The 12023-nt window shown below is 42.6% G+C and overlaps 1 protein-coding gene across 9 annotated transcripts in view; it reads right to left on the bottom strand.

Annotated features, from left to right (window-relative positions):
- PDZD2 (PDZ domain containing 2) overlaps positions 1-12023 on the bottom strand; it is a 361998-nt gene that overhangs the window by 36933 nt on the left and 313042 nt on the right. For all 9 annotated transcript variants that reach the window (XM_060634411.3, XM_060634416.3, XM_060634417.3 and 6 more), the window contains 4 exons: positions 11602-11713; positions 5239-5384; positions 2091-2210; positions 941-1055 (listed from right to left, as the gene is read on the bottom strand). In XM_060634411.3, coding sequence (XP_060490394.3) covers positions 941-1055; positions 2091-2210; positions 5239-5384; positions 11602-11713 — 493 coding nt within the window. The remainder of the gene's footprint in view (positions 1-940; positions 1056-2090; positions 2211-5238; positions 5385-11601; positions 11714-12023) is intronic.

Below are 12023 nucleotides of genomic sequence, written 5' to 3'. Positions count from 1 at the left end.
GCATACAGGCTCCTAGGGTAGCTCTGCTTGAAAAAGGAGACTCCAACGGACTCTTATCAGTTAAAAAAAATAAGCTGGCAGAACAGAATAGTACCTATAATTTGGGTCAACTGAACCGACCAGTCATAGCATTTTTAAAGGTAACTACAAATAGTGTCATTTCATCATTTCACGAAGGAAGTGTGCTAATAAGGGAGGAAGAAAAATCAGGACTCGTGAATAGGTTCTGGGGATCTATCACACAGCACGGTGACTATAGTTAGCAATACTGTGCTGTTCAGTTGAAAATTTCTAAGAGGGTAAGTCTTCAATGTTCTCACCCCCCACCACCACGGCCATTCAGTGGCATGATGAGGGTGTTAGCTAACTCAGTGTGCTAATAATTTTCCAATATATATGCACATCAAATCATCATGTTGTACACCTTAAACTTACACAGTGTTATATATCATTCACATGTCAATAGTTGGGAGAAAGAAAAGCACTCTGCTAGCATGTTTATGCATGGCACAATGTCAGGTAGCATGGAGAATATGAAAGATGTGCATGTACTCCAGCCCTGAGGCAAGAATGGCCTGCAAGCTCTCAGGAATTTTCAAGGCAAGGAATATGATCAAGATCCAAGGGGACAAGATAGACACTTAAAGACCAAATAAAAATATCAAGTCATGTTCCGCATATCATCTCATTTAATCTTCACAGCAACTCTTTAAGATCGGTATTAATATTCCAAGTTTACAAACTGAGACAAGTGAAGCTCAGGTTACATCAATTGTCCAAGGCCATGATGCAGTAAATGTTGGATTCAGCTCATGTCCTCTCGACCCCCAAGCCCATGGCTTTGGCTGCTGTGCCACTGCCTTCACATCTTGCAAGGAGGCAGATTCTGATGGAATCAGAACTCACCACCACTGAGAACCACGGAGAGGCTTTCTCCTACCTTCTTTAAGTCTTCCATCCTCTGCAGCCGATCCATTTGGGAAAATAGTCTTGACAAAAATCCCCATCTGTCCTCGAATGCAGTCTCGACCTCCAGCAATGCTAAAGCCAAGGCCCTACACCCCAAGCAGAAGGGGGTCCAGGTTGTCATTGCAGTATTTGACTGAGGGCATCTGTTTTTGTCTCAGTATTTCACTGAGGGCATTTTCCCACTGTAGTATTTAACTGAAGTCTCCTTCCCAACTAGGCTCAGAGTTAAGATAACCAGCTATGAATTTGTGTTCCCTTCTCTATTTCCTTCCTCAGATCTATTTGCAGTGCACTAGGTTTGCATTATGTTAAAGGGAGAAAGTTTTACACCGAAACATGAAATTGCCAGTATTTGACAATCTTTGATCTCCAAAAATGGCAATTTCACATGGATTGATTAATAGCTCAGGAGAGTCATTGCACACAATTTATGGGCCATACTTATTTTATTCTTTTGTTTCAGTACTTCCATGTTGTATCAAGATGGATGTTTTGATATTTGTATAATATCAAGGTATTTGTATTTTTATCTTTATGATAATGGCAATGCTATGAAATTCATTCAAAAGGGTAAGTAGGAATATGCCCCCTGAAGCTACAGGGGTGGCCTTTCTTTCAATAGTAGTAAATGTTGGAACATTCACTCCACCCTCAACTATACCCTAGCTCCCAGGTGCCTGTGACTCCCTAAGTCATAAGGACAAAAGGGCATGATCATGTCAAATCCCACAGGAAAGGAGCAAAGGAATCCACTCAAATCTACATAAAGGCCACTTAATCTATTCCTCTTTATACCTTTTAATTTTTATTTCATGTAAAAACAACAACAAAATTCACCATTTAAGAAATACACGCTAACAGGGGCGACTGGGTGGCTCAGTCGGTTAAATGTCCGACTCTTGATTTCGCCTCAGGTCATGATCTCACAGTTCGTGAAATTGAGCTCTGTGTTGGGCTCTGTGCTGACAGCACAGAGCCTGCCTGGAATTCTCTCTCTCTGCCCCTCCCCTGCACACAAACTCTCTTTCTCTCTCTCTCAAAATAAACAAACGTTAAAAAAAAAAAAAGAAATATATATACTAACATTCATTTGGAGGACAAAACTGCAGAAGGGAGCTCACCTTGCCTTTTTCTTTGTATAGGCCAATGATGGAGATGACCGATGGCCGAATGAGTCTCCAAGGAGATTCCACCTGAGTGGTGCTTAGGGAGCGGGTGGACTTCTTTACAATCTGGTATTCCTAGAAGTCAGCACATGGCAAGGTCAGGGACAGTCTCATTTATCCTCCTGTGGCCTCTGGCATAAAAATATATTCAGGTTTTGAAAACCTCAGTTGTCTTTTGGGTGACACAGACATTTCTCCCTGCTCCACCTCTGGTCCAGCAGCTTAAAGGAAGTTTATTATCAACAACACTGGAGGAACAGCCCTGGCTGCAGTAGGTTGCCGTGTCTTCCACTGCACATGAAGAGCTGCATGGCGGCTGTTGGCACTCAGTGCTGCTCTTTGACTGTACCCCACAGATCCGACTCTTCTTGCTTTCTGGAATGGAGTGAGGAACCAGAAGCCAAAAGGCCTCAGAGATGTAGGAGGGCCATCCTGTGGCCGGGTTCTCCCTGGAAGCCATCCCTTACCCCCATGCCAAGTTCACAATCATGGTTAGAAAGTATCTTGCCATTTTAAGCTTAATTCACTCAACCAAAAACTTAGCAAGCCCTTGTTTCTTATAACACCCAAACCGTAAATCCTGACAACTATTATTCTGTACAAAACACCCTGGTGAGAAATGCAGCAGCTTCGGTTCTAATCCCTCATGTTTGGAAAATAAAATTCTTTCCCAGAAGCCACACCTTCCCCTTTATGGCACGCAAGAGCTTGAATCTCAATCCCTCTCCTGTCCATCACCCACATGTACGTGTGTGGAAGCAGGGTACACTATTTATAACATGAACGAGAGATAAAAAAAATGTAGGGCTAAAATCTTCTACAATTTAGCTCCTTGCTATTCTTCTTAGAATAATAAATTTCTTAAATGAGACAGATATTCCAGCATAAGCAAAAAAGGAAAAAAAAATAACTTTGTGCTTAATATGAGAAAAGAGACATCAGAAAATAGTTGCTATCCTTAATTAGTATATTCTACATTCAAAGGTAGAAAGGAGATGTCTGCTAATGATATTTTTGTATTCCTGGCAGCTTAGAACAATTATATTTTTGCAGTTTTACAAAATATCTGCCAGCGATGTTGGCTTCCCAGGCTCTGATTCATTTAAAAAATGTTGGCTTGGCAAGGTTACTACCCTTTTACTGAAACCATCATGGAGATAGGCAGACATAGCCTATGGGTTTTCAACCCTCAAATATGGAGGTTCATGTGTGGACTTAGAAGGGAGTACTCTCTCACCACCAATCTCCAGCAGCACCTCCTTCCATCCCCCTTCTGGGAGCCCATGGGAACCAGAGGTCTGCGTGCTTCATTGCTCTCCTGATGTGTTTCAGGGATCCCATTGCATTTTTTAGACCTCTGCTGTCCAATATGGCAGCCACTAAGTCACCTGTCACGGTCTATATTTAAATGGAGATTAAAATAAAAAATACACGCCTTAGTGTCACTTGCTACTTTTCATGTGCTCCGTAGACACACGTGGCTACCACAGTGGATAGTAGAGACATAAAACATTTCTATCACTGCAGGAAGCTGTATTGAGTAGCTCTACTCTAGACAATGCTTTGTAGGGGAGGGAGAGAGAACAGGGAAAAGAAGGGTGAATCCTGGGAGAAAAAGAAAAGGGCAGAAAAAAAGACAACAAAAAGGACAGTTTGAAAAGGGGAAAAAGTCTTTCCTTTAAAATCTTCACTAGCCTGTGCTTTCTGGAAGCCTGGTTACAAATAAGTATTTCTGGGCTTTAAATAATAAATATGGTCAGGTTTCTCAGCAGGTCAGTTAAGAAATCACCACCTCAATGCTAGACATCCTTGGCTCTGATGGCAGGAAACCCTCTCTCACTTTCCACACTAAACTAAAATAGCCCACAGTGTGGCTCTCCTACAACTTTCTGATCCACCCCCTGACTCTGCCGGCCCAGTTGGATCATTCTGAGCAGGCCATAGGCTCGTCTCTAGTCAAGGGTTTGGAGGAGTTTTAACCAGGACCCATGCAAGTTTTTTGCTCTGCTTTTTCTCCATGTCCCAACTCAAGTTGTCTTTGGGTAGATTCCACACAAAATAACCTGATCAGCAACTGCCTATGGAACGTGGGCACTTACTATTTTACTGGGTAGGTAAAACTTTCTTTATAGTGATTCTGGCATATCACTTTGAGCAAAATATTCAATCTCTTTGAGATTCATTGGTCTGTCAATAAAATGGTGATGATACACCAAAAGTAATGACCCAACCCAGATGACCAGTTACACGTCCTTTACGACTTTACCATCTGTGAGTCTACATGAGCTTATGGATGTCATTGCTGCTACCCTCCACCTCTGCTTTGTTGTAGGCAAGATGCCAATGGCTTCTCTGGCTGATGATGCCAGGACTCAAAGAACACTCCACAAGTTTCCCAGAGACTGAGCCTGCCTTCAACTTGGTTAGGAGCTGTCTCCCCTTTTGACCGTGTTGAGGATGATGTAATTGAGGAAGAGCCTCTGTGAGGAATTATGGAGCTCTGAACTCTTACGAGGCAGGCCCTGGAATATTAACATCACCACCTACTTCACCCCTATCTGCAGCCCCACTGACCTTGCCTGTTTGAGTCATTACTGTGTAACAGGTAAAATCCCAGACACAGTATAGGCACGCACATGCACTCCCTCTCTCTCTCATACGACCCAACACCCACCCACCTACCCAGCCGGTGGTTATGCTGACACCTGACGCGCCCACTAAACAAGCGATGGTGGTTGACCACAGACCGTGAGGCGCCACTGTCTCCTGGCAGTTGAAAGCAGCTCTCAGTTCCAAAACACACAGTAGGAAGGGGAGCAAGATGTCGAGATCCAACAAGGGATTATTTTTCTCTACTGTTCCGAATACTAGGCTGACTTCCTTCTAACCTCCATGGATAGACCTCGCTCTCCGTGCTACATCTTTAGTCCCAAATACCCCTGCCCACACAGATGGGAAGTTCTTCATAACACGGCTATTCCTGTTGGTCTCTGAAAGAGTAAATATTTGAAAGCCTAGAGACCCAGGGGTGGAAACATGCTCTTACATCCCTAACTGGGCAACTTTGTATGAGAAAACAAAAGGTTCTATGGTATTGTCCTACCTGTGATGTTCCAGTAGAGTCCAGCAGCTGGGGAAGAGAGTGCTTTCTGCCATCTCGGGAGACCTCCAACATTCTGGCCCGCAGGTCCCCATTTCGTACCATCAATTCATTATATTCTTCAACAGACTCTAGACGGTGTACACCCCCTTGAAAAAACGGGGAAAAACATGGTTTGATACGAGATTTAAAGAATCTTATCAGAGCATCATATGCATAAACTTGTTGCATTTATGTCCACACTTCATGGTTTTCATAAGGCCTGGTGTCTCATACTTTTAAAGCACTGAGCTCATTGCTTTCTACCAATAAGCTCTGCCTAAGCTGGGTGTATGTTGAGGCCATTAATGCCATATTGTGAAGAATGTGCCAGTTTTTGAAGGGACCAGACGGGATATGGGAAAATGTATGTTTCATCCAAGTAAGATGTAGCCAGGGTCGATATGGCAATAAATGATAGTGAAAATGCCATCAGTATAGGTGGTTTTCTAGTGATGGAGGAACATTATTCTGTGGTTGGCATAGTTCCATTCTTGTGGCAGGTGGTTTTTTTCACTTAATGACTTTTTAAATAACCTTTTTATTAAAGAGTAACAATTTACAGAAATATGCACAAATCATATAAGTGTATGGTTTCAAGAAATTTCACAAAGTAAATGTTCTAAAAACCAACACCCAGACCAAGGAATAGAATACGATCAGAACCCAAAAGCCATTTTTGCACCACTAACCACCCTTCACCCAGGGTAACCATTATCATGACTTCTAATATCATAGATTACTTTTGCCTTTTCAAACTTTATATAGATGAACACAAATGATAAATACTTTTTTTATATATGGCTCCTTACTCTTAGCATCTGTTTGTGAAGCATTGGCTGTTGCTAATAGTTTGTTCATCCCATTTCTGCATACTATTTCATTGTATAAACATGCCACAATTTGGCTATGCATTCTGTTGTTGATAAACATTTGGTTTATTTCCAGTTTTAGATCTAGAACAAGGGTCAACATTTTCTTTTTCGTTTTTCTTTTGTAAAGGCCAGATAGTACATGTTTTAGGCTCTATGGGCCATGGGTGACCTCTGCTGCATGATCTTTAAATGTTTTTTTTTTTTTGTTTTTTTTTTAACACAACCCACTGAAGATGCAGAAAGCATTTCTAGCTTGTGGTCCATACACATGTAGCTGTGGATGGTGGTTTGTTGACCCAAGATTTAGAATATACTATTATGAAACACTCTTATAAAAGTCCTATCTGTGGGGTGCAGACCTAGGAGCGAAGTTGCTGAGCTACTGGTACACATTCACCTTTACCAACGTTGTAACATTCATGTGTGTGAGTCCAAGTTTCCCCACGTCCTTGCCACACTTGGTAGTGCCAGTTTAATTTTAGCCACTGTGGTGGATATTGTAATGCCACTTCAAGTTTGTTTTTTTTTTATTTAACATTTTATTTTCAAGTAATTGCTACACCTGATGTGGGGCTTGAACCCACAACCCTGAGGTCAAGAGTCAAAAGTCACACATTCCAGCAACTGAGCCAGGCAGGTGCCCCTCACTGTTTTTTTTTTTTTTTTTAATGTTTATTTATTTTTGAGAGAGACAGAGACAGAATGCGAGTGGGTTGGGACAGAGAGAGAGGGAGACACCGAATCTGAAACAGGCTCCAGGCTCTGAGCTGTCAGCACAGAGCCCGACGTGGGGCTCGAACTCACGAGCTGCGAGATCATGACCTGAGCTGAAGTCGGAAGCTCAACCGACTGAGCCACCCAGGCGCCCCTCATTGTGGTTTTTAATTTACATTTCACTGATGACCAATGAGACTGAGTTTCTTTCAAATATTTATTGGCTGTTTTACTTTTGTAAATTTGCAGAGTGGCTGTTTTTTTATTTTTATTTTTATTTTTATTAAGTTGTAAAGTGCCTGTTCAAGTCTTTTGTTTATTTATCGGGTTTCTGTCTTTTTGTTGTTGATGTATAGAAATTTTTATTTTTTTATTGTTAACATATTTTGAATATGAGTCCTTCATGGGATCTATGTTCTGTAAATCTTTTTCCATCTTTGTGACTTCCTTGCCTTTTCACTCTTAATGGTATTTTATGATGGAAAAATTCGTAATTTTAATATTGTATAATATATCAATTTTTCCCCTTATGCTTAGAGCTTTTGTGTCTTAAGAAGAAATTTTTTTTTAATGTTTATTTATTTTGAGAGAGAGCAAGTGAACACAGGTAGGGGAGGGACAGAGAGAGAGGGAGAGAAAAAATCCAAAGCAGGCTCCATGCACCAGCACAGAGCCCAAGGCGGGGCTCGAACCCACAGACTGTGAGATCATGACCTGAGCCCAAACCAAGAGTCCGAAGCTTAACTGACTGAGGCACCCGGGGGCCCCAAGAAATTTTTACAGTAATTTTTAAAGAAACCTTTATCAATACCTAGTTTATATTATATGCTTTTTAAAAATAAGATAATTTAAGGGACTTTAATCTTAAATGATGGCTTAATTACATTGAATATGGCTATAATCATACTACAGTGTCTACATTATACATTCTATATGTATATATACATATGTGTGTGTATAGCTATATACACATACAGATTCTTTGTAATATTAAGTTCTCCTAGACTATGTAATGTTTCATTTGATGACCTAAAATTCAATTTACCTAAACATTTCTCAGAAAGTTTTTCATGGAATAAAAAAGATGATTCTGTAGCCTTTTAAAAATAATATATTGAGTTTTTAATAGTGATGAAAAGTTGGAAGAGTGAGGATACAGTTATATTAACAGGAACATCACTAAAAGCTTGGTTTTTCAAAAGCTACATATTAACTTTGTGATACAGATTTTCAAACACCTGAAACTCCTTTGCAATCAAAGAGAAATTTCCATTTAAAAAGATCACAAACCTAAGGGATTAATGTGGATAAATCAAAAATACCAAAATGAAAAGGGAACCCTGCTGGCAAAAAAGGAAGTATGAAGTAAGGAAAATTCAGGTTAGAATATCAGGAAAAATGTTCCATAAAATGGCTTTAGTCATTTTGGAGCCAAGCTAGGCAAAAATCTTAGTGAAAATGGCTGGAACTTCTTTATAGAATCTCCTTAATAATTCATGACTTACTAATTCATGGCCAGATTAATCCATCTTGGCAAGCTTACTCATCTGAAAAAGATTTATTAGAAGAAAGTGCCTTCTGAGTCAACAGGGAGGCACTTGCCTCAACAGAAGAGAAACCACATACGGTAGTGTCTGTAGATAATATACTGATACGTAAATACCAGAGTGACTCACTGTTAGAAAATACGAAGTAAACATCCAAGTTTACAGGACAAATTAGCAGTTGATCGCATTAAAATCTCCTGTATTCAAATGTCTTTAGACTGAACCATATTTCACAGCACTGAATGAAGACTCGTAAGCCTTTTTCATAGATTTCAAATTGCTTTTCCAGCCTTATCTCCCACTACCCTGCTACACGAATTCTTTGCTTCAGCCTGCTGATTCTCAAAGGAGCAGATTTGTCCTCCTCCCGCATCCTTTCCAAAACCGGGGAGCCTATAAATATCGCTTGATATTTTACCTCACTTTGCCGCCATCGGCTCCCACCCTGAGGGGCTCCTTACTCCTAATCTCTCTGACAAGTTCTGCTGGTTTCAATCGTTGTTCCTGTTGAGTTACTGGATCTTTCAGATGGCTGAGGAGGAAAAACAGTTGCCAAAAACTTCTCTAACCAATTTTCCCCCATTGCCCCTAAACATTTCTCATGCATTTTCTCCCTAGTCTACACCGTTGTTTTCTTCCTCTTTGGTTCTGTCAAATCTTGCCAAGATACTGGCCCTCCTTTATCTTGTGTCCTCTGGATGCCTCCTCTAAGTGCCGCAACCCAGAAACACTCTCGTTCGAGCCTTATCATGGCCTTCAAGTTCTTGAGGATATTCTTGTCTGACCCTCCTCAACCATCTTCCTCTGTTGAGAGGGAAAGAGGAGACAACGATGATGAATTGATGTTAATGACGGCAACGTGACAACAGTGGCAGCTATCATGTGGGCTATTGCTACCATATTCGGGAGTGGCCATGCCACATTCATTCTCTCCATCTTTCAACTGAGACGGTACACTGATTCCTAGAATAAAAGTAATTTAGAATCCTCATTTTACACATGAGGATTCTCTCTTTCATGAAGAAAGAGAGACTCAGAGAATTCAAGTCATCGGTCTCAGGCCACATAGCCTGAGGGACTGAGGAACTGAGGCAGAGCTGGGAACTGAACACTGACTTCTCCCTGACTTCGTGCATGTTATACATAGTTCCTTATTATGGCCGCAGATGTCTGGGAAGGAAAGGAAGGGAGGGTGACATCCATTTGTGGCAAACAGTAGCCAGCCCTGGATTTACTACTCAGCTGAATGTACTGCTTGTTCTAAATTAATAGTATAAACAGTGTTAGAGATTTATGATTTGAAAGGTCCCCAGCTACATCACCCTCCCCACATCTGTATCTAGAAAGCCCCAGACTGGGGAGGAGGATTCTCTTCAAGAGTCTCAGGAAGCCAAGGGGTGGAAAGGAGAACTGTCTGGGAGGCAGATCTTTTTGCTGGCACCGGGTGACCTTTGGGATTCCCTTAGCTTCTCCGGTCTCATCCATAAAGCGAGGAATGTGACTGTACGGGTTTCAAAGGTCCCTGACTTTTCTCCAGAGCTCTGTGGCCCCCCTGAGAACTGTTAATAAGGTGTTGATTAACTCTGCTATGACAGCTGCCCTAAAGATCTCTGTCTGCTATGCCCCCGTGACTCCCAGGAGCCCAGCACACAGAAGGTAAATGTATTTCTCTTAGTCGTACCTCGGGGGCTGCAGGGGGGCTTGGTTGTCCTCTCCACACGGGGACCTTGGGCACCACATCTGTCCTACGACTTACCAGCCTCTGGCCAGAGTACATTGTTTTGTCACAACCCCCTGTTCAGGTGTATACTGCTTAATGATTATGAGTTACAAATACAAACTAATTCACTTTGTTACTCGGGTTTTTAAAGACAAACGGATGTATTTTGTGGCCCTATGCTGGTTGCTTTACTTGAGAATAACTCAGCAGAGGGCCAGGCGGTGTTGGGGGGCGGTGCTCCTGGCTGTCAGGCACAGACACCACCCCTCGCCACCGATCTGTGTGGCAGGAAGGGACTGACATTTCTTGGACGGCTACTTTGATGTGTTTTGTTTGTTTCCTAATGTGCTCAACCTTTCAAAGTCAGATTATCTCCTTTTTTTCAGGTGAGGGAGTGGAGGTTCAGGGGCTTTAGATAACCAGCCCAAGGTCATATGAGATGTCTTTCACAGGTGGGCAGCCAGGACTGGCTTCTCCAACAGGCCAGCAGAAACAGTGCTGAGGGCCCACAAAAAAGCTTTAATTATAAGAATAGTAATGGAGAGAGAATAAGGAATCCAGCTTGAATCTTCGCAGCCATAAAACATAATTTTTAGTGTTTTTAATAATTTTTAAAAATTTTATTTATTTATTTTAAGAGAGAGAGAGAGAGAGAGAGAGAGGGAGGGAGGGAGAGAGGGAGAGAGGAAGGACATGTGTGAGAGCGGGTGAGAGGCAGAGACAGAGGGAGAGAGAGAGAATCCCAGGCAGCCTCTGCACTGTTGGTGCAGAGCCCCATATGGGGCTCGAACTCACAAACCACAAGATCATGACCTGAACTGAAATCAAGAGCTGGGCGCTGAACTGACTGAGCCACGCCAGCGCCCCTTTAGTTTTTTTTTTAATAGGAAAAAGAGCCCATCAAGGAGACAGTGCCTAGGACGCACGGGTCATAACGGGTCTCTGCACATGGCCTCTGCTTTCGACACTGACTTTTCCTCTCAAGGCCTAGGCCAGCTACTATGAGGCTATACCCAGGAAACGGGAAATCTACTTGTTCCCAAAAGCTTCAACTCCTATCCCACTTTTCCACCTGCGTAGTTGAGATGTAGATTTCATAGTAAATAGCTCACTGCCCCTTGTTCTGGTGGACCAAAGGCTTGGGGAGAGGGACATGTGCCCAGAAGATAGGCCAGTAGGAATACGCCACAGCGAATGGGTCACCTGAAGTCCTGTGGAAGTAAATGATCAAGTTTAAGCAGAGACAAACAGAGATTCACAAACTTGACAGTCACTTCATTATGACTCAAGTAAAAATATTCACGTGGGCAGCCGGGCTGAATGCGGTTTTATGCTTGGGGCATGTACTACCTAAAGGAAAAACAATTTTGAGGGTATAAGGGGACAAAAAGAGCTCATTCTGTTAATGACTTGATCTTCCCACTCCTGAGGCTGGAAGCTGACAGGCTATACCAGGCAGAGTTCCGCTTACCTGAAAGGCGACTCTTGAGTTTCATCTTACTGCTGCCCTGCTTGGGACTTTCCAGGTTTCCCTTGGGTTCCTCGGGGCCACACGAATCTTGGGGCTCATCTGTCCCAGGCATCTGAAATCAGACAGCACAGAGCTGACGGGAGAGGCCAGCCTGCAATCATTGATGAGGTCCCTCTCCCAGGATTTATCTCCAGGCTTCAAGTGCAGCAATACAGGTATCACGTGGGCAAAAAGGTTCCTGGGATCAAAGCACAAGCCCTCAGATGACCTGGAACCACAGAGCCTTCTGCCGGCAAGTTCCTCCTCAGCACGCTACCTCGGCTGCACAGCAGAGAAACAGGAGGTTTCGAAGTGGAAACGGCCCCAGAGGCCATTTTATTTCTGGAGAAAACTTGTTGGTCAAGGTCACCCAGGTGGTCATG

The sequence above is a fragment of the Panthera onca genome, chromosome A1, assembly GCF_046562875.1.
Source record: "Panthera onca isolate mPanOnc1 chromosome A1, mPanOnc1 haplotype 2, whole genome shotgun sequence".
NCBI classification, from domain to species: domain Eukaryota; kingdom Metazoa; phylum Chordata; class Mammalia; order Carnivora; family Felidae; genus Panthera; species Panthera onca.
The sequence above is the reverse complement of the archived record's forward strand: the minus strand, read 5'-3'. Positions and strand labels throughout refer to the sequence as shown.